Here is a 23,443-nt window from a genome sequence, read left to right as displayed (position 1 = left end):
TTGGTGGACATTTTGATATTTACACTAAGAATCTGCCCCAAGAACAGAGAATTAGCCACACTGGCTTTGCCTGCCGTACTTATAGTCACTGTCCTGGCAGTGTAAAACTCCATGAGCTTACCCCTTATATTAGATAGAGAGAAAGCTTTAGTGGTTATTTGAAAATTACCCACAAAAAATAGGAAATTTTTTCAAATACTTCTCAAACATTTTCGGTCTAATTCATCGGCACACCAAAAGTTTTAGACTTTGCAAATGCTCACCAAATAGATTAATCAAATGACCCTAATCATAAACTAATGTTGAGTTGTTCTTTCTTTAACCTAACTCATGTTGTAAAGTTATCATTTTACCCCTATAACTAAGAAAATAAAATTATTAGTTTAGCAAAATAAGTTTGATCATGTGAGGGATGTTAACTAAATGTATTTAACAAAAAAATTATTCATTACAATGATACTTAAAGCGTTTGACCTCCCTAACAAAAAGCACAACTCTAACCACTACACCATGAACCTTGTTGTTGATTAATTTTCAATATATATATATATATATATATTGTGATAAGCCAATCAACCCAACAATTACTCGACCCTCTATAACGCAATTGGGTCCATTTGGTTCTTGGATAGTTGATCTCAAACTAAATGAGTTTTCATTTGGACCCAAAAGCCGATGTGGTTATATACAGTTAACAAAAGTTTTACTAATTCATGAATCAAGATCAATTAGTTATTGTTATGATAATAACTATACGAGTTTTAAGGTTTTCATTTAGATCTAACAACTTAGCCCACTTAATTTTGAGCCTAAATAGATTTGGGAAAAGTGGTAGCTGCCTAATACTTTTTTAGCCTATTGCGAGCCTATCACTAGTAAATAGGGGTTTCGGGTTGTTTTCTGCAAATTTGACCTTGCAGATGTGTTCGGCATGGTTGATTTGCTAGAAAATGATACTTGGATCATATTTTTGAAAATTGTAGACTATTGATTTTTAAATATTATAAAAACCTAACTATGTATTATAATAAGAAGATTCAAGAGTCTATTCTTAAAAAATTAAGGATTTAGATCATGTATGTATGATTAGATTTTAGTGGGCTAGAGTTGTAGTTTTTGTTAAGAAGGTCAACTGTTCAAGTATTATTGTAGGTTATAAAGTTTTTGTTAAATACATTCAGTTCAAACTTACTTTGCTCGTCCTTATAAAGTAAGGGTAAACAAGTTATTTTATTTTCCTAGTTCCATCAGTAAAATGGTAACTTCACAACATGAATTAGGTTAACCCAAGAATAACCCAACATTAGTTTATGATTGGGTCATTTGATTAACCCAAGTAAAAACTTTAGTGGACACTTGCAAAGTCTGAAAAGTTTGGTGTGCTGATGAATTAGGCCGAAACATTTGGGGGCATTTGAAATTTTCCTAAAAAAGAATGACCAATTCATCTCTTGTATATCTAGAAAGGGTAATTTTGTTAAAAATATAGCAGTACCTAAAATGAGATGTTGGTGTCCAAATTCTTTGATATTTTGAATTAGAAAATAAAAAACAAAATTCTACAAAGAAAAATTGAGAAATTTATAAATTAATTAGTTAAAAACTAGAAAATTAATTTCTCGTTGATATTTATGTGTTTATCGGCTGGGTAATATTACATGTTTTCATGACACAGTCCCCTCTCTCTCTCTCTCTCTCTCTCTCTCTCTCTCTCTCTCTCTCTCTCTCTCTCTCTCTCTCTCTCTCTTATGACATACACAAGCTAAAAGCATAAAGTATGAGTGGGGAAAAATTATGAGATACTTTGGAAAATGAAGTTTTCCTTAGGAATGCCTCTAAGAAATATTAGTAGATAAATATATATTTTTCTGAGATAATCGGGGAAGAAAACCACCTTGCTAACCGAGTTCATTGGCATGAAACCCCAGGTCCCTCCTCGAGGCAAAGGATGCACAAGAACTCATGACTTCCTGTCAACTGGGTGATGTTCATCTGTCACCAACCCTATCAGACTTGTGAAATTCTTGAGGGTAATATGTAAATATATATAATATATAACAATAAAAAACTAATAATTAAAAAACCCAGCAAAAAATGTTATTATCACGTCGATATTGGGTAAAAAATGAGATTAAAAAATGTCACTTTTGTTGGGCATAATATATATCATCCATTGGAATATCACAAACAAATTGCTATAATTTCAAAATATTGGCAATATTCGTGATCCAAGTTAAAAGGCTCCAAAGTGTTACAATCATATCCACGGCAGCACCATTAGATTTTAATTACATCTAAAATTAGCTCGAATCTGGAAAAAAATGTGAAGGGAAAAAAAGAGAGCCATTTAACTAAAAGAACACATTTTCATATCATTAAATGAAAAAAAAGGAAAGACACTATATTCTTAAAAGTTGCATCTTATTGGATAAAGCTATTGCAATCCAATCCGGCTGTAGGGAAGACCACTGCACTTGGTTTACCTCCGACTCAGAATTATAAAAAAGAATCGGTTTCAGATCATTGTTGTCGAGAATCGGCTGGTTAATGAACGGCAATTCCCATATGAGTGTGCGTGAATCATCTCCGACCGAGCACAGATGGCTTGTGCTATGCGGCGCCCAAGCGACACCATTCACACTTGAGTGATGTCTCTGCAGTTCCGATACGGGATATGTGGGGTATCGGATATCAAGTATGACCACTTTGTTGCTATCCATAAGCACAGCTGCCATGAACTTCAGGTCCAGCTTGTTCCAAGCAAGTCTAAGGATCGGTGAACCGGGTTGCAGGTTCTCGTATATTATGGTCGACCGATCCTTATCTCTAAGATCAAATATCCGAACTGATCCATCACCCGATACGGAAGCAAAAGTTCCGAGTCCCCCCCATGCTACATCATATACTTCCTTGTCATGTGTTATCAGTTGTGCATCTACTAGCTCCCTCTCTACGTCCCAAACAGTGCATGTGGTATCTATGCTAGCCGTCACGATTCGCCGGTTATCGGTCTCGTTCCAATCGAAAGACGTTAAGGGCGACGAGAATTCGCTCTGTTTGCTGTTGCTGAGCAAGCTTTTGAGCTCAATTCGGTCATCAAAGATCTCCCAAACACGAAGGTAATCGCCAGAAGTCGAAACCAGATCGGGTTTGGAGCACTCCTTATCAGGGATGAACATGAGCTTAGTAGGAGGGTAAGGGTGATCGAACACGAGCCGCGGGTCTAGCACGAACTCACCCGAGTCTTGTTCCAGTTCGATGAGCTCAACCTTGTTGCCATACTCTTCCAGGAAGCTTCCAAGTGCAAGCCGGAATTTCTTGTCTTTTCTTATGGACCAGTTCATGCTAAAGATCTGCCATGGGGCTTCATAGGTGTAGACATTCTGTTTCCTTGTTTGGTCTCTGTGGGGATGAGTCTCCATTGCCTATAAACAGAGGAATAGAGACTTGTGAGTATGGGGGTTCTGGTTATAGAGGGAGAGAGAGTTGGTATTTCTAATACTGGCACGCAGGATTGGCAGCAGGTTGTATGGTGGCCGGAGAGAGAGAGAGAGAGAGAGAGAGAGAGAGAGAGAGATGGTATTTCTAACAGGATTGGCAGCAGGTTATATGGTGGTCATAGAGAGAGAGAGATGCAGAGCAGCACAGGTTAGATGAGGGTTGATCATCATGAGCATGTGGAATGGAAGGTGAAGCTATAAGTCAACAGTCTAAGTTGACCACTTGGGGGGAACTACCTCCCTCGTGTCTTTGATGTTAACCCCTATGTCACGGACTTGTGGACACGAGGATGGGTGACGTGGGCTTAATTAGCAAGTTGAATTTTTTTTGGATAGTTTAATGAGAAAACTTTTTACTCACCAACCAGCTGAAAAAAGTGATTTGACATCCTCACCGTTCACAATGTACACAAGAAGCATGAGGTCCTTGTGGGATGAAGCAATGGACGGTCAAGATGTTTGCAATTGACTGGCTTTTGGTTGGTAAAACCCTTGAGGTTTTCCTGCTCACCGGGGAGTACACTTATCTTTAACATTGCGCCAAGAGAAGCCACTTGTGGGTTTAGAACTTGTGACTTCCCATAAACTTGGTGACATTCACATAGCTCCTACCCAAGCGCTTGTGGGCAGCTCAATTTGTTAGCTTTTAATCAATAAAAAGTCATTGTTTATATATTAATGTTTAAAATATATTTTTATTGAACTAATGCTTTCAAATATTAAAATATTATCCATACATGTCAGTGTGCGTGTCTAAGTTTATCTGCTCATGTAATGGGGGGCATGCCACCATAATAGTGTGTTCCTATGACATAGGCACATACCCGAGATGAAAAGGGTCGGCTCTAGAATAGAGGTTTTTGTAATTTTTGGCTGTTCTGGATCTAATTCTGATCCGAACCTCCATGTATTATACCAGGAAGTAGGCTCTTAGAAAAAGAGCATGAACAAAAAGATGCTTGGCACTTACTGCGTCCATTTTTATAATCTTTGGCAGCAGTTATGAACTTGTAAGTTTTTTTTTTCCACAGAGAAAGCTGGGGTTAGGGCAGACCGTTACCAGTTATACAAACATATCATTTGGGATTGGAACTTGCAACGTCCCAACACAAGGTGACCTGCACTAACTGCTCCTGCCAAACAAGAGGAGCCCCCGTTGCTTATGAACTCATGAGTTATGACCACTTAAAAGGTTTGCTTTTATGAGTTTTAGCGCCTTTGATCGTGCTCACTTTCCTTTGTCCATTCATCAGTTTAGTACACCCCCACTCTATTTGTGTGTGTGCTGAAAATATTAAAATAGACTGACAGTTTTAATATTAAATTGGAAACAAAATCTCATGAATGACTTTAAAAGCATTTTATTCTCTTTTTTCTCCCTTCTCCATTAAAGTTTCATCTCTTTTTTTTCCAACATGAGGTGACATGGGGACCACAAAAACTTAACAGATCAGTATATTTTAAGGATAAACCAAATGGAAAATTTCATTTAAAATCTAACTTTTTGGTCATAAATTCCAAAAATGAGCCTCACTTTTCTGAAATTTCAGATACCATACTTGAAAACAGTCAAATAAAGACCTTAGCTTGAAAAAAGTGATTCGTTTTTCGTTTCCTGTATTGTCTTTCAAAATTTGAAAAACACTCATTCATCCTCATGTTTTTGTTATTTTTGTAGTCTTTGTTAGGGATGGCAGTTGACCGGGGTCGGGCTGGGGCAGGGGTGGGGGACAAGGTCTCCACCCCTGCCCCGTTTCAAAATTCTTCCATCCATCCTCGCATGGGTTTTGACTTTAACCTTTGTCCTAGCCTCCATCTCTGTTTCATGTCCTTCATCCCCGGTCCAAACGGGACGAGGCGGAGCCCAGTTTCCCGCCATCCCTAAAGAATGATCGAGGATGGAGCAGGGCGGGGCGGGGCGGGGCGGGAAAAAAAAGTAAGTCTATCCCGCCTTCATCCCCGCAGGGGTTTTGATTTTAACCTCTATCCCCATTTCATGTCCTCCATCCCCGGTCCAAACAGGGCGAGGTGGGTTGGGGGGCTCATTTTCCCCGGTCCACTGCCATCTCTAGTCTTTGTACATATCTTTCATCAATGGTAGGGGACCTGGCCAGCTCTCTAATTGTTTTTTCATTCATCCTAATAGAAAAGAAAAGGCAAACAGTTTGAACTCTTAATGATGAAGGTTATTATTGTAATTTGGCTTATGATTTAACCCGAGCTAAAGGAATCCTTGTTTGGCAGTCCTAGAAAAAATAGAGGCCCCTATTTAAAATTTCATAGGTTAATATTGCAATTTGGCTTATGATTTAACTCGAGTTAAAGGACAATAATAATGTAGGTCCTTGTTTAGCAGTCTTAGAAAAACAGAGATCAAGTGCAATCACATTGCACACTTTGAGTGTGCCGCTGCACCTGACAGCCCTCTATCTGATGTTGAGCCCCACAACTGACAGGCTGACTGCCAAAGATACACCGACACTCAAAGTATGCAATGTGATTGCACTCGATCTGCCCTCCAATGGGCCCAAACCAAAATTACAAGATATCAAACTACGATCACTTAAATTCGTAGACTTCCAAAATCTAGGTTGGCTTATAACGCCAAGAACATATTCACCCCAAGATAGTTTGATAGTAACTACAACTAATTAAAAAAAACAATTGTTTTATAGATAACCGAAAAAATCACCATGAGTTCATTGGTGTAAAATCCCAGGTCTCTTATGCTTGCAAGAGAGGGCATCCAGTTTCGATCTTGTAGCAAGGGAGACACATTTAGATTTCGGACTTGTGAGTCCCTCCAATTAGGGGTGCATACGAGCTGAGCTTGAGGAGCCAAGCTTGAGTTGTTCAAGCTCAGCTCAGCCAGAAATACCATTGCTTGAACTAGGCTCGAGCTCGGATGCGAGCTTTACCGAATTCCAAAAATATATTGGTTTACATTCTTCAAGGGCGGGACAAATTCCAAAAAAAATATATTAATTTACATTTTTCAAGGGGTGGGATTTGAACACTAGGCTAGGTCATATCTTAGTAAATCTAAAGACAACATAAATTCTATAAAATATGTTGCACAGCTGGATTGTCCAAAACAATACACATTCTCACTGGCGGGATTTACACAACTGGATTAGGGATGGCAGTGGAGTGGGGCGGGGGGCGGGGGACAAGGTCTCCAGCCCCGCCCCGCCTCAAGATTTTATCCTCCACCCCCGCCCCGCCTCCCTGGCGGGCATGGATTTTATCCTCCACCCCCGCCTTCATCCCCGTTTCATGTCCTCCATCCCCGGTTCAAACGGGGATGAGGCGGGGAGGGGATATTGCGGGGAAAAGTGGTCGGGGCGGGGTTGGGGCGGGGATCGTGGCAGGGACGGGGCGGGGCGGGGAAAAGTGCACGTCCACCTCCGCCTCCACCCCCGGACGGGGATGGATTTTAACCTTCGTCCCCGCCTCCATCCCCGTTTCATACCCTTCATCCCCGGTCCAAACGGGGCGAGGCGGGGCGGAGCCCCGCTTTCCCCCGGTCCACTGCCATCCCTAAACTGGATGATTGTTAAAATTAAAACGAATTTAGACAGACATGGGATTTAATCCTATCAACTTTTGACAAAAAGGTTGTCTAAAAATAATTTTTATATCACATGACAAACAAAAATATACATACTACATACTACCCAACCAAGTTTTTTGAGCTTTATCGAGTTTAGGAACTTGATCAAGCTCAACTCATTTATTTAAGTCGAGTCTGGTCTTATGTTCAAGCTTGGCTCATTTATCTTCGTGGGCAAGTTCAGGATTGAGCTAAAAGAAGCTGAGCTCGAGATAGCTCAGCTCATTGTTCACCCCTACCTCCAACTTGGTGACCTCCTGGAGTTGCCCCTACTAGAGAGGCAGAGGCCACATGGGTAATAAAAAAATTTATTTTATCTATATAAGCAAAAGTTGGGGCCATTGCCTTTTGAAAATTTTATAATGTTTGGTTTTTCATCAAATTATGCTAAAAATTTAGGTGCCATTTTGAAAACTTTCCTCGGTCAGAAAGGAAAAGCCCGCCATGCAACGAGAGGGTGTTGTGTGTTCTCCCCGGAACACAAATTCGCGTGCTCCGGTGTGTATGGAGGAATATCTTGGGACCCGCAATAATTCACATGACAATGTTGCCAACAATGACTTTATAATAAAATAATATATCAAAAAGATAGATATGCTTTTGACGAAAATGTCCTCCCGTAAGATAGATATGCATTGAATGAAAATGTCCTCCTGCTCCTCGTATATAGATTTGCATGTTCCGCATTTGTTTTTAGCTTGTTACAATACATGGCTGTAACGACCCCAACTCATACCCCTTAAAAATGCAGATTTTTTTTTTAAATAAATGCAGAAATATTATCAAAAATCTGGAGTTTTACAGTTTCACTCTGAATTGGATAATCAAACACACCACAATAGAGCTTACACTTATCACTCATACCAAACCAAACCATTATTCATCAATGGGAGCTCCTGTTACAGCAGATGGCGCATCGTCAAAGGGTAATCCAGAACGTTTAGGGCAACATATTGCGAGGAACTCTTGTTAAAGCAGAGGAGTTTACTCCTTAGGGAAAAAAAGATGATGATTTTAACCCTTTCTCTCTTCTGGCGGGATGATATTTTTGTCCTTTACTCGAAATGTCGTTTCATGGCTCTAATGGCGGGAAAGAGTACTTAAGTCTTTGCAAACAAACCAGACTCTGATGCTAAGTGATGCTGACACACACGAGGAAATGAGCCCCATGTGCTTACATACGTGGCGCTCACTTCGCCATGCAACACCCCTAGTTTTGAAACAAACAAAATTGCTTATTCATTACTAATTTATTGCAAGCATTCTTGCAATAAATGAAGAAATAAAAGACACACCATTGGTGACAAGATATGAGGTATTTGTTTAGGAGAATATCATGTGCTAGGAGGAGTCTTGCATGCTATTAAGTGTCATGATTGTAAATACTTTAAGGATATCATAGCAAGTATGGTAATATGATTTCAACGCTCACAAAACTGACAAATAACTTGTCTTTCTTTGTTGGGGGAAGAGCATACTGACCTTATTATTTTTATTAATAAAATTTAAAAATAAATAAATAAGTGTTCAACTCTTCTAAAACATCATTTTCTACAAAAATTACCTCTTTCACTCCCTCTTTGAGATAAGAAAGTTGTGGTGGGCAACTCTTTTTGAGGTGGTTGCCTGCCAATCATTTGCAACCTTTTCTCTTTTTATTCAACAATAATTCATAGATCTTTATAAATGTAGGTAACTTGTCATGGGTAAAAACAAAATTAATCAAACTCTCGTAATCTCGAGAGAGACCATTCAAAGTGTAGTGAATAATATTTTTATCAAAAACTGATTCACATACAGAATCTGCAAGAAATTTAATTTGGTTTAAATATTCTACCATGCTTTTCTCCTTCATTTTGACCTCTTTGAGGGGTTTTTTCAGTTGAAGGATTCTAAGACTTGATTGAGAAGCACATGATCATTTCAATGTGACCCATGCTTCATGTGAGAAGGATGTGTATGATCTTACCAAGCATGAGCTTTGTAATGATGACACGAATCCAGCTTAGAGAAAATTGATCTGTCCATTTTCACACCATGTACTTGGGATTTAGTTTCATATATTCTCCTTCTCTCATGAACTGACTTGGAGCAGGAAAAAATCTAAGTACTTGATGAGAGATATTGAGAAAACATCACGGATTCTATCTATAACCTTTATAACAAATAGTTGTACCTATCGAGCTTGATCGACACCAACGATGAAAACGTATTCCACTAAATTGCAAGTTTGGGCATGAGAGAAGAGAAACCAGACATTGAGGAAGTTGTGTTGGACGTCATATGAGGATCACAGACTTTGTACACTGAAAAATGGTATGAGCCGTTGGCTCTGATACTTTGAAAAGGAAGAACACACGCACAGCACACTGACAAACACTCATAATTTTAACGTGGTCCGTTCTTAGTATGATCTGCATCCACAAACTCTCTCACACACACACATCAGAGAGGAAGAGGACTCTATTTATATAGGCATATACAAATCCAACGTTGGGTTGAACCTCTCAAGAGTGCATCCAGTTTTGTTAAGCTGATTACAGGCTTGTTCTCCCTTGGAGTCTATGTTGGACGATCCACTGGGCATCTTCTCTCTATTTGGATTCACGTTGGGAGGAGTTGTCATATTGGCAAGTGGCTTCACACTGGGACTTCCCACCTGGATTAATGTTGGAACATATGTCTTCCTTCTTGGAGTCATATTGATGTGACGTTGGATCTGGATTCGGATCACACGGTGGAGCTGGAACTCCTGTTATCTTAACATTTCTCACACGAGAGGCATGGGAAAGATATTTCATATGAAAGCCATGGCGGTTTCCAAAACATGTACTCCTTCATGCAAGAGGGAGTTCCCCCCTGAGCACTCCAACAACTGGTTAGAATTTGGTTCAAAATATGAAAACCTCAACCTAATAAAAACGTTTAGGGCCTGTTTGGATAGACCAAATTATTCGGATAAACAAGATATTAGAAAATTAAAATTCTAGGACTTTTATTTTCTGTTGTTTGGTTATTAAAATGGGATAAATAAAATTCGGGTAGTAGCGTAAAAAGCCATGAAAATAACAATTCCAAGTAGTAGCTGGAATTATAAAAAACTGGAATTTTTTTTAAAGTATTTACCCCAAAAATGCGGGGTCACTTTCTGCCCAACATTCCTCTCTCTCTCTCTCTCTCTCTCTCTCTCTCTCTCTCTCTCTCTCTCTCTCTCTCTCTCTCTGTGTGTGTGTGTGTGCGCGCGCGCACGTGCGTCCCAGATTACTTGCCTTTTCTTCTCTAGCTCCCCCTACTCAGAACATCTTCCTCTACGACACCATCATTCGTAGCTCATACCAACTCTACAGATCACGCCCTTGACTTCGAATTCTACAACTCAATGATCTGTGCGGGTGTCGAGCCCAACAATCACGAGTTCTCCTTACTTCAAATGCATCAGAGAGCAGAGATGTACCATGAAGCTCGATATTCAGTTGTTACTCACAAAATAGGTGTTTCGATGAGGCAGGTGGGGTGCCTAACGAGATTGTGGTGGTTACCATGTTGTCGATTTGTTTAAATGTTTTAAGCCCTGTTGCGACAATTTGGAATGCAAATTGTAGATATGTATGCAAGATGCGGGGATTCAGAATCTGCATACCAAATGTTTGATGAAATACTTGTCAGAAACAAAGTTTGTGGAATACTATTATTTTAGGGTCCTCTTAAAAATGTTGTAATCGAGATTAAGATGTTTGGAAGGATGTTGGATGTAGGTGTGAAGCCCAATTCAATCACCACGGCAAGTCTTCTTCCATCACCTATGCAACTGATCTCCCTAGGCAAAGGACATAGCTTCATGTAATGGAATACCACGATACTGTGTTATAGCATACAGCATGGACTAGAATCAGCAATTCATCTGTCCAAAAGTATGAAAAATGATGGCAGAACACCTGCGTTGAGGGTGAAGATATTCTATAATTTCAAATAAATGGCCAAACAATGGAAAATTTTAATCTGGTACCTCTTTTAGACTTTTGAAGTGCATCCAAACACTACTTATTTTCCATATTAAAAAAAACTAGTTTTAAAAATTCAAAAGACCAGAAAACATAAAAAAATAAATTTCTATATTTGTATCCAAACAGGCCGTTATGGGCAGGATCAATAAGACAACTTTTCCCAGAAGCATCAAATATGCAAGTGCAATTAAAAAAAAACAATTGCAACTAATCACTTCATGTGCAATATGGGACATTTCAAAATCTTCAAGTGATTTTCCCTGTATAAATGCTCATTTCATTGATCTAGCTTTTAAAATATCGTAAGGCATAAACAAGACCAAAGTATCAGTCGCTTATCTGAACTTGATGAACATCAAACTTCAATAAAACCAAACAGCACTTTTCTTTCAATAATCTTGGAAAAGATCACCTCTTGACATTTTCTTCAAAGTCATTTTATACTCTGATTTGGTAGGATATATGGATACAAAGATTGAGAGTAGCAGCTGCCACTGCCACTGCCACTTTATCAGATCAATCTTTCACAGTGGTTCTCAGAATTTTAACATCATGCACAGGCCTGTCGCAGAAGAGACAAAAAATTTAACAGTTGCTATTGCGGCACAAATTAGAACCTTCTACAGGTTCAGATGGTATACACACAATATGTAAGAATTTACTATAGGAACAATAAGCACCACAAAGAAATAATGAGTAGCTTCTCAATGAAAACTTTTTTGTTTTATGAACAAGTCCTTAGATAAAGTGTAAGCTCCCCATCTTTCTTCTTTTAAAGTTCATAGCATGGCCAACCATAATCATCAGAACTTCTGTTGATACTTCATATACCGTTAAGATTTAGTGGTCAGTAAGTCATAAGTTGTTGATATAGAAGATTATCTCAATCATGTCAGCTTGAGATGATTTCACATAACATAGGCTTATTCTTAGTAATTCTAAACAAAGTTTGAGAATCATATATTACAAAAACACAAGCAATCATCTCAAGCATAAATTCAAGGTCTGTCAATTACGAAATCTTCTTCAAACTACTTACTGAAGTTGACATGTAATCCTATAAATTTTAAGAGAATTTTTGAAAAATAATAGAAGCACAAGATAAATGCTATTAGATTCTTCACATGACTATAATAACAAGGGCTCTCTTTCTTATCCAATAGCAGATAGAGAAGGAAACATGGTATGGTTTTAACATCTTGTATCAATTATGAGATTTGAAAACTCTTGAATGGTCATCAGAGAAAAGCCCTGAAGTAGGAGAATACTTCTATCCAAGAACAATAAAATTGCCAGAGAAAAATCTGTTAAGATTGTGTATTTAATATATATATATATATATAGTCTATGTAATTGTATGTAAACCGAAATACCCATGTGGGTATTTCAGTCATTTCACATTGTAATAGTGGTCAGCCCATTAAGGGCTGACCTTGTATTTTCCTTTTATTTTTATTATTCTTTTTTTTGTAACATATGTGACTGAATGGGGGCAGCTCCAAGTAGCTGTTAGGCTGCTCCCAATGGTCACAAATATGACTGTTGGGGGCTAGCCCAACAGCTAGTTGGGCTGCATCCATTCTCCCTCTCTTTGTTGTTATAAATAGAGGTTCTCCCCTTGTATTCACTATGCTTTTCTAAGCATATCACAATATACAAGTGTTAAATTTTACTTGTGTTCTTTGCTCATTAGTGGCTTATGTGTATGTTCTTGACCCATAAGTGTTCCACTGAGATTTTGTATTGTGTTCTTGTAAGCCCATAAGAGGCATTCTATTGTTCTTGTTCTTGTTTCATTACTCAGTATCAGAGCCTTGGTACTCTTGGGTTGTGATTTATTTGTAAAGGCCAAAGAGAGGATTGAAAGATCGGTGAAGTATCAGTTTGTAAGATCGTTGCATTGGAAAGCGTGTCATCAAGCCTCTTCATCAAATTTTTTGTTCTCTCTCTCTCTCCTTGTAAAAATGGAGGATGAAAGAAAAGTTGTCATCTCAATTCATGTGAGACTCAATAATTTTAACTATGTTATATGGGCCATAGTAAAGCATAAAATATGAGAAAAAGGTCTATGGGGTTTGGTTGATGGCACCAAAAGAGAGACCAAATTTAGGTTAACCAAGGTAAAAAATGAAAAGGAATTGGCTCTCCAAGGAGAAGATATGTCTAAGGCCGTTACCAAATATTAGAAAAAATGGAAAGAATAGAGGATGGGTCACTTCAAGATTATTGGGTAGCTCATCAATAGTGTTGATATCAAAAAATGCTCAAGCTTAGCAAAATTTGATTTTGCTAGTCTAAAGGACATAGCTCATATATGCAATGTGCAAAACAAGGTAAGAACCATGACCCAATGAGCATTAGCGAATATTATGCCTTATCTCTTTTTTTGGATGAATTGGCTCTTTTAGAGTCTCAGTGACATTGTCCTCAAGATGTAGAACTCCGTAAAAAACAAATTAAAACATTCTACTAATTTGTGAATGGGCTTAAACCCGAATTTGAAAGGACCAAAGCAGTCGTCTTCTTCATAGAGAAGGAGTACCTACCATAGTGAAAACACTTGAAGAATTGACTATCGAGGAAAATAGGCTAAAGAAAACTCTTACTAAAGATTATGAATATGTGTTTGCTATGTCAAGGCCCAGAAACCACACAAGGGCCAATAAGCCCACTCACTTTGAAAGAAGTATTCAGAATGAAAGAAATTCCAATGACTATGGAAGGAGTCTAAATGATAGAAGAGGTGACCATGAATACAAGAAGAGTAACAAATTAATATGTTATTTTTGCTATGAACTAAGTCATATCAAGCCCTTTTACCTTAAGAGGAGAGAATTTAAGAGATAAAAAGAAGGTAGCTTTCGTGGGACCATCTATTGAAAGAAATGGTGTAGATGACAACTCCAAAAGCGTGGACTCATTGTTTTTGGCACAACTCATGCAAACACTGCAACTAATGTTCAAGAATAAAGTTTCTTCTCTCTCGGGTGCGGTCGTATCCACATGTATTGATCTCGGTAAGACTTCTTGAATTCTTGATTCTAGCGTTTCTCTTCATGACCCCAAATGAGTTCACACTATCTGAATGCTATATTAATCCAAATGATTCTTATGTTTTAACCGCGGATGAAATTTATTTAAAAATCAAAAGTTTTCAAATTTTGCAAAAACATCAAACTTTTTATTTACTCAATGTTAAAATAGTACCAAAATTAAATTTAAACATTTTATCGGTTTCCTAAATTATGGATCATGGGTGCAAAATATCTTTTTCTTCTAATGATTGTTTGATACAGGATCTTCAATCCTAGAAGTCGATTAGGCGAGGCCATAGAAGAGAAGATCCTTGTGTTATGGACAATCTTGAGTTATCAAAACATACTTTTGTAATTTTGTAGAAAAGAAAGATATAGAAAATTGGCACAAGCGACTAAAACATTCTAGTGTGTCAAAATTACATTTGTTTCCATTTCTTGCAAATTATAAAGAAAAGGATTTAGTTTGTGAAGATTGCATTCTTGGTAAAACGAAATCTTTACATTTTGGACATAGTCATTTCATATCAAAAAACCATTTGAGTTAGTGCATTCGGATGTATGGGGACCGGTTCCAGTTATATCCAAAGGAAGAGTATCATATTATGTTATTTTTATGGATGACTATAGTAGACACTCTTGAATATATTTTCTTAAACACAAATCCAAAGTATTGGATTGTTTTCAAAAATTCCATTGTTATGTAAAAACTCAATTTAAAGCCAACATTAAAATCTTTAAATCTGATTTCGGTGGAGAATTGGTATCAAAAGATTTCAAAAATTGTCTTGATTTGCATGGGATTATTCACCAAAAATCTTACCCTTATACTTCTAAAAAAAATGGACTAGCCGAAAGAAAGCATAGGACATATTGTTGAAACTACTAAAACACTTCTTATATCAAGAAATGTTCCAAAAAAAATTGAGTCGAAGTCGCCCTTATAGCGGTTTATTTGATAAATAAAATGCCTTAAAAAACTATCGAAAACATTTCTCCCATTGTGATGCAGAGCAGGACTAGGTCCAGTTTACACCAAATGACCCCAGCAAAGAACCGGGTCTGCACATGGGGATTGACGATCGGATCCTGGTGGTGGACCCGATTCAGATGGTGGTACCAAGGCGCCATAATAGAGCACTCCTGACGAGCCCGGGTCAGAGCTTCTCGGATCCAGTTTCACTGCATAGGCGACCCGGATAACGTTCCGGGTCCGACCCGAGACCCGAGTCCACCCGTAGCTTATAAACCTACTCCTAGGGTTTTGTGCGGGCAAAGAATATTGAATTTGGCAGCAGTCGTCCTTTTCTTCAGCAACTTTTCTCCTTTGAATGTTTATGATTTCCCTTTCTTTACAGTACTCAGTTTTTTTTATTCATCTCATTGTTCATTTTTGAATTCCATTGAAATAAAAGAAAACTGTAGCCCATCATTTTGGGTGATGTTTCCCTTATTGTTGCTCATCGCCCGATCGTGAGGATCGGCCCATCTCATTCAGCCATCAGGTGTTGCGCAACCGACACCCCTCCCACTGCATCAAATGGTATCAGAGCCTCGAGTATCCTCCGTCGCCGGCAGCATGCCACCAAATGTGAGGAACGATCCAGTAACCGGAAAGGAGCAGGAGGACGTCGGTAGGAAAGATCAAATGGTGCAACTGATGGTCATGATGACCAATGTTCAAGAGGGTATGACGTGAGTAAGTAAAGACGTCGCCGGCCTGTCAAAACGAATGGACGAGGTCAAGGCACGGTTGGGAGCGCTTGAGTCCAAGGTGGATGCGCACATGGTGCAACTGAATATGTTAGGCGCGCACGCGATCCATCCTGTTGATGCTACTGCCATCGACCCAGCTCCGGTGACGCTCCAGCAAACATCGCAACGTGAAGTCGTTGAAGAAACCCTGCACAGGGATGCAGGTTGCGGCAGCCCTCCCCATCGGGTACACCCCCTCCAACTTGAGTCTGCAGCGACAGTGGGTCGCCCGTGTTCGGGTACTCTCCAACTGAACCGCCAAGGTGCGCAGCGGGTCCCTGCAACTGCGTCGCAGGCCCGGCTTAAGTTGCAGGACCACAACATTGCGTTGGGTCCTATCCCAGGCCTGGGCTCATGGTCACGCACCCCACGCTGGGTCGGACCTGCAGGGTCCCGGCGTCCCACCGAGACATGCTAGGGACCCGGGTTCTTCTGTCCGACCCGGGAAGGCCGTGATTTTCCCCCTTGAGCCCGCACATGGAAACCATAATATCGTAAACCCATGAGCGGGAGTAGTGGGACCCGAGTTTGCGAGAATAGGGCCCAGGCCCGAATCTCGAGGACCATCCTTTGGGTCCCCGGGAGCAGGTCCGAGTTCTGAACCTACTTACCCAACCTACCCAGCTGGATTTGGTTCGCGGTTCGCCCCGAACCAGACCCAACCTGTTAGTTTTGACCGACAAAATGGATCCTATACCGACCCAAACCCATATCGGACTCAGACGGAGCTCCAGTTTGAATTTGAATTGGGTCAAAACCAGGCCCAAAATCACGTGGATCGTGCATCGAGTTCAAACCAAGCCTTTTATCCCCACAACTCCATCATCGACCAAACCTATCCAAATCTGGGTTCGACGAGTAGTTTAGGAATAGACCCGATCCACATCCAATCGGGCGAATCAACCCAATATTATACCAACCAGACCCTATACCCGAACCCAAACCAACCCATTAACCCAACCCCGATCCAGAACCCAATACCGTATCCGACCCAACACCACTATCCTGGCCCGACCCAAACCCATATGATCCCATTCCTACCCACCTAGAGCCTGAGACCCGACCAGTCTTTCCACCTATAGCAAGACCTCCTGTCATACCAGTGTCACAACGCCGCCCACAGATGGCTCCCGCCCACAGGCAAGCCAGACCGAGGCAGATTCAGCAGGGATCGGCGCGACCGGAGCGCCGACCACAGGTTATCGGAGTTTGTCAACATCAATTATCAGGAGAGCAGTATCGTGGTGAAGGAGATGAGATCGTGATAGAACGAGTACCCCACAGGCATGGTGGAGGCCCGTCAACAGAGAGCACCAAAGCGCCCCTCCACGTACAGGGTGATGCTGGAGCTTCTAGAGTTCGCAGGTCGGTTCGATACGGAGTAGTTCTTCGACTGGTCTTATGTCGTTCAGTTCTTCTTTGAATACCACGATGTCGTAGCATGGTTTTAAAACTCGCCGAGTCAACTCGTTGACTCGGCTGACTCGGCTCGGCCCTCCAACGAGTCAACCCGGCAAGGCAAACTCGGCTTGCCAAGACTCAGGCCTGACTCGGCTTGACTCGGGCGAGTTCTGGGATGTTTGAAATTTGATTTTTTATTTGAGTTGAAACAAACATGGGATGAAGTACGGTTGTTATGTTTTGTCTGTTATGTTCTAAGGGTCTCTCCAATCTTGGACAAGCAATCAGACAGACACTTAGGGTCTCTTGTGAGTGTGTCCTTAGTGGTCCTTGTGTTGGCTGATTTGGTGGACTGATGTGCTCATTGGATTTGTGGTATGTGTGCTCTTGGATCTTCCCTTTGTGTGTGTTAACTTCGTAACAGGTACTAGGTATCACTAACATAGCATAATCAACTATAATATTCATCATGTATTATCCGAAGCATAAAATTAAGGAACTAAGTATATGTTCATAGGGAAAAGAGTTTAAGCTCTATTTGGGAGTGAACAACCAGGATTTTATATGTTGCATCTCTTTCGAGAATTTTTGTCATGCCACTTAATTTCATATTTTTCAACTTACACCATAGTTATTCTTCAATTTACTCCATAGTCCTTTGTCTAAAAAAGAAATTTGAAGGCTATTTAGCAGGCTATCCTAGAGTTTTTGCTACAGCATTAGTTGCTTTTAATGACCTTTGTTCATTTGTGACAACAAAAAGGACACATGGCATGCCATTGTTGTTCAATTTTTCATTAAGAATACTGTATAAGGGGGCATGACACAAGGGTAACTGGTAAGTTGGGAATATTCCTGTGAAATAGTCTGGCAGAGATCAGCCTATGCATTTTTCAATGCTACTGCTCTCTATGAATGGTTTAACTAGAAAATGACAAACCCAAGAAGTAATACAAGCAAAAACCAAGCTAATTTAGTTGATGCCAATTGTTATCAGTTCAAAAGCAACCTAAGAAAGAGTCACATCTCTCTCCCAGTTTCAGTGATTACATTCCTTAACACAACCCAAGGATCTCTTGTTTACTGAAAAACATGGTTTGAGACAAATTATAAATTGTTTTTCTTTTAAAATCAAAAGTTAACAAAACCCGGTCTGAGTCACCGAGTTGACCCACCGAGTCACGAGTCAATAAAGAACGAGTCGAGTCCCGAGTCACAGGTTTTAAAACCTTGTGTCGTAGAACACCGTCGTGTCTCTCTAGCCTCTACTCGGTTGAGAGGCCTAGCACAGACATGGTGGGTTGAACTGTAGAGGTCAAGGGAGCGACAGGGACTAGAGCGCGTACAGACTTGGGAGGAGATGCAAAGGTTGATGCAGTCTAAATTCGTGCCGTCAGATCACACTGAGAGGGCCTACAAGGAGTACCTGACCCTGCGTCAAGGCCTCAGTACTGTGGCAGAGTACACTGTTGAGTTCCATCGTCTTTCCTTACGAGTGCAGATCGAGGAGACCACTCGCCAGCAGGTCACGAGGTATATTTCTGGTCTCCGTTCTGCTATTTTTGATGACTTCAATTGTATCACAGTCGAGTCATTAGATCAGGCAAGCAGTTATGCCATGAATGTGGAAAAGAAATTAAAAAGGAGGCAAGAACATAGAATACCCCATAGTGATCAGTCCAGTCAACCCAAGTCGAGTTTCCCAATCAAGGGAGTGAGTTCCCCTAGGAAGGAAGACTCAAAGTCCACCCCTGGAGTCGACCCTAGCAAACTCGATCAGTCTAGACCCGCGTACCACACCAGATCCAAAGGTAAGCCCAGTGAGTCTACCATTCATTGTTTTAGGGGTCAAGAGTTAGGTCATGTTGCATCCAAGTGTCACACCGTGAGTAAGAACACCCATCTAGCAAAGGGCATTGTTGAGTCCGCATCCGATAGTGAGAGCGAAGGTGAGTCGCCCGTTGAGGGAGATGACGAGATGAAAGTCGTAGAGTTCGATGGCAGCCTTGAAAATTTGTTAACCATACGTCATGTTTTGACCACATCCAGAGAGTCGGCCCCGACAAAATGGTTGTGGCATAATATTTTTAGAACCCGGTGCAACTATGAGGCGCGCGTGTGATGTTATCATGATACCGGGGCGTGCGAGAATATGGTGTCTGAGAGTATTGTGTCCACCTTGAACTTAAAAACAGAAAAATTGTCTCAACCCTATAAAATGGCATGGTTCAAGAAAGGGAACGAGGTACCATCACCCTGCGTTGCTTAGTCCGATTCTCCATGGACCATGGTGTTAAAACGTAAACTGTAATATATATATATATATATATATATATATATATATTATTTAATATTATTATATTTTCTTTTATTATTTTCTTTTTCTATTTTTCTTTATTTTCTTTTTTAGCATCTAGTTCAATAGAAACTAGATATTTGATCCAGTCAAGTTCCTGTTGGAACTTGACTGTGCAAATAGTTGTTGGACTGTAGTCCAACAACTATAATAAATGTTGTTGGACTATAGTCCAACAGCTATAATAATAAATGTTGTTGGACTGTAGTCCAACAGCTATATTAAGAGACGTTGGAATCCAACGTCTCTTTTGGAGAGCTCAAAATGAGCTCTCCTCTCTCTTCCACTTTTTTGTATATATAGGGGTGAACCCCTTCAATGTAAGAAACTATGCTTCTTAAGCATTTTGTTCATGAATAAAGTATTATTTATTTTTCAAGTGTTCTTCCTTTTATACCCTTTCAAGGGTCATGCTTGTAGTGTCTCCAATAGACACTTGTTTGTGAGTTATTTGTGCATTTGTTGAAGACCACCATTTCATTACATGGTATCAAAGCTACGAAATCCTTAGATCTTGAAGTGCTTCCGCCTCGATTTTCGTGCCACATTTACAAAAAGTGTTTCATCACCTTGTTCTTGGCTCAAGAAGATTTGTTTGAAGAAAGGCGAACTTGTGCTACAAAAAATTTTGGTTTTGTATCCTCTCTTATTCCTTTGTCTACTCTTTTTCTTTTCTTTTTCTTTTTCTCTCTCTCTCCTCCTATTTATTCCTCTCTTACCCTTGTAAAAGATGGATGACAATGATAAGATCACCATCATTCATATGAAGCTAAATGATACTAACTATGTAATGTGGGCTTCGATTATGAAGCACCACATTTGGGGAAAAGGTTTATGGGGTATAGTGGATGGTTCCGATTTGGAACCTAAACTATCTCTTACCAAGAAAGAGGGTGATAAAGAGGTTCCTCTAACGGAAGAAGAGAAGAGTAAGGCGTTAGCCACTTATGAAAAGAAATGGAAAGAATGGAGGATAGGGCATGCAAAAATTATGTCATGGCTCATCAATAGCATAGACATTAAAAAATGCTCTAGTCTAGCTAAGTTTGAGCATGCCAATAAGGCTTGGGAATACCTCAAAAACATGTATTCCCTTAAAGATATTGCACATGTATGCAATTTACAAGATAAAGTTCGGACAATGACTCAAAAAGATAAAACTATTCGAGAATATTATAATGAGTTGTCCGGACTTTGGGAAGAGTTGGCTCTTCTTGAGCCCAAATGGCATTGTGCCGAAGACATCGAGCTTCGCCAAAAGCAACTCGATATGGAACATTTCTATCAATTTGTGAATGGTCTAAGGCCGGAGTTTGAATCCACCAAATCGGCCCTTTTACATCGTGGAAAAATTCCTTCTATTGTTGATACTATAGAAGAGCTCACTATGGAGGAAAATAGACTTAGAAAAAGTAATCCAAAAGTTGATGATGACCCAGTTTTAGCTGCATCTAGACCGGGGAATCATACTCGTACTTACAAGCCGCCTCATTTTGGAAGGCAAAACGGCGACTTTGATAAAAGAAAAGTAATTTGTCATCATTGTCATGAACCGGGGCACTATAGGCCTCAATGTGCAAAGTTAAAAAGAAGAGAAGAAAAAAGAGTTGCATCTGTTGAATCTGAGTCAAAAGATCAAGATGCACCTGTGTCTATGGCTCAACTGATGGAAATCCTTCAACCTCTTCTCAAAGGGGTATCCTCCTTAACCGAAGCCTCAACTGGAGCGGCAGTTGCATTTTTCTCCGGTCCAGGTAACTTTCCTTGGCTTTTAGATTTTGGTGCTTCTTTTCATATGACCCCAAATGTTAATAGTCTATCCGAATGTCTTAAAAATAACTCAAGTGTGTCAAAGTTTTTTACAGCCGATGGCACATCTCTTGAAGTAAAAGGAATAGGATGTTTTGAAAATCTTCAAAAATCCAAAAGATGTTTTATCCCAGAAGTTAGATATATCCCTAAACTTAATTTGAATCTCTTATCTGTCTCGCAAATATCTGATTATGGATGTAATATCTCCTTCTCTTCTCATGGTTGTTGGGTACAGGATCGCCAGTCAGGGAAGCTGATTGGGGAAGGCCATAGAGAAGGACTTTATTACATGGACTTTTTGGAATTACCCAAGAATGCATTTTGTTATAATATTCAGAAATTAGAATTGGATTTATGGCACAAAAGGCTTGGTCATCCTCATATGTCTAAAATTCAATATTTTCCAAGTTTGAAAAAATTTTGTAATTCTGAAAATTTTTCTTGTAAAGACTGCATTCTTGGCAAAATGAAAAGGTTACCATTTCTTAGTAGAACTTTTGTTTCCTCACGACCACTTCAGTTAATACATTCGGATGTTTGGGGCCCCGCACCAGTTATTTCCAAAGGTGGTTATACATATTATGTCATTTTTGTTGATGACTTTTCTAGACATACTTGGATTTATTTTCTTAAACATAAATCTGATGTCTTTGCTAACTTCCAAATATTTCATAAAATGGTTAAAAATAAGTTTCAAAATGATATTTCTGTTTTTCGCACTGATTCAGGGGGAGAATTTATGTCCAACGAATTCAAAGACTATCTCAATTTACATGGTATTACACATCAAAGATCATGTCCACACACTCCACAACAGAATGGCCTAGCCGAACGCAAACATCGGCACATTATGGAAACTACTAGGACATTGCTAATTGCAAATCAAGTTCCAAAAAGTTTTTGGGCTGAAGCGGTCCTAACTGCCACCTACCTCATTAATAGGATGCAATCTTCCTCATTAAAGAATACAACTCCAATAGAAAAGCTTGTTAATTTAACTCCAGATTATTCTAGATTAAGAGTCTTTGGATGCAAATGTTTTGTTTTCACCAACAGAAATGACAAACTCTCTCCTCGTGCAATCCCATGTGCCTTTTTAGGATATGCTGATAATCAAAAAGGCTACAGGTGTTTCGATTTTCAAAATGACAAATTATATGTGTCAAGAAATGTATTTTTTTTGGAAAAAGAAAGCTTCTTTGAATTTGAAAAATCCAAGGATGTCACTGAATACTCGTTTTTAATTGATCCAACTTCAAAATCCAATGAATGTGATGTTGGATGTGACCTTGACAATTATCAAAGTCCTATTGTTGTTGAAAATGATGATAATGAAGAGCAAATCCATAGGGATGTTAGTCTACAATATTCAAGACGTAGAGAGCAAAATCTTCCATGTGCATTACAAAAATACTCTGAAGTCTCACCTAGAAGAACGTCTAGAATCTCTAAACCTCCAGAAAAATTTGTGTCTTATGAATCTTTTTCACCCACGTATAGGGTCGCCATTACATTAATACAATCATATGTTGAACCATCATCCTATTCTCAAGCAAAAAATCATATAGAATGGATAGAAGCCATGAAAATAGAATTGGATGCACTAGAAAAGGCCAATACTTGGACGATACAAGATATTCCTCCGGGTAAGAAACCTATAGGTTGTAGGTGGGTATACAAAGTCAAAACCAAAAGTGATGGGACCCTGGAAAGATATAAGGCCCGTTTAGTAGCAAAAGGATATGCCCAAGAGTATGGCATCGATTATGAAGAAACATTTGCTCCTGTGGCCCGTATGACCACTGTTAGAACTTTAATAGCCTTGGCCTCCATTAGAACATGGCCTATCTTTCAATTAGATGTCAAAAATGTTTTCCTGAATGGGAATCTCGTTGAAGAAGTATACATGGAAGCCCCACCTGATATTAGTATCTCTAAGGGTAAAGCTCTTCGTCTAGAAAAAGCTC

The 23,443-nt window shown here is 39.6% G+C and overlaps 1 protein-coding gene and 1 pseudogene across 1 annotated transcript in view; both read right to left on the bottom strand.

Annotated features, from left to right (window-relative positions):
• Positions 1 to 2,288: 2,288 nt before the first annotated feature.
• On the bottom strand, positions 2,289 to 3,530 carry LOC149837856 (WD repeat-containing protein LWD2 pseudogene; annotated as a pseudogene).
• Positions 3,531 to 11,332: 7,802 nt separating this feature from the next.
• LOC149837855 (Cyclophilin-like peptidyl-prolyl cis-trans isomerase family protein) overlaps positions 11,333 to 23,443 on the bottom strand; it is a 28,388-nt gene continuing 16,277 nt past the window's right edge. The window contains exon 6 of the mRNA XM_090006228.1: positions 11,333 to 11,679. Coding sequence (XP_089862354.1) covers positions 11,634 to 11,679 — 46 coding nt within the window. The 3' untranslated portion in view covers positions 11,333 to 11,633. The remainder of the gene's footprint in view (positions 11,680 to 23,443) is intronic.

The sequence above is a fragment of the Nuphar pumila genome, chromosome 5 (genome assembly GCF_984573655.1).
Source record: "Nuphar pumila chromosome 5, dmNupPumi1.hap1.1, whole genome shotgun sequence".
In the NCBI taxonomy this organism is placed as follows: domain Eukaryota; kingdom Viridiplantae; phylum Streptophyta; class Magnoliopsida; order Nymphaeales; family Nymphaeaceae; genus Nuphar; species Nuphar pumila.
The sequence above is the reverse complement of the archived record's forward strand: the minus strand, read 5'-3'. Positions and strand labels throughout refer to the sequence as shown.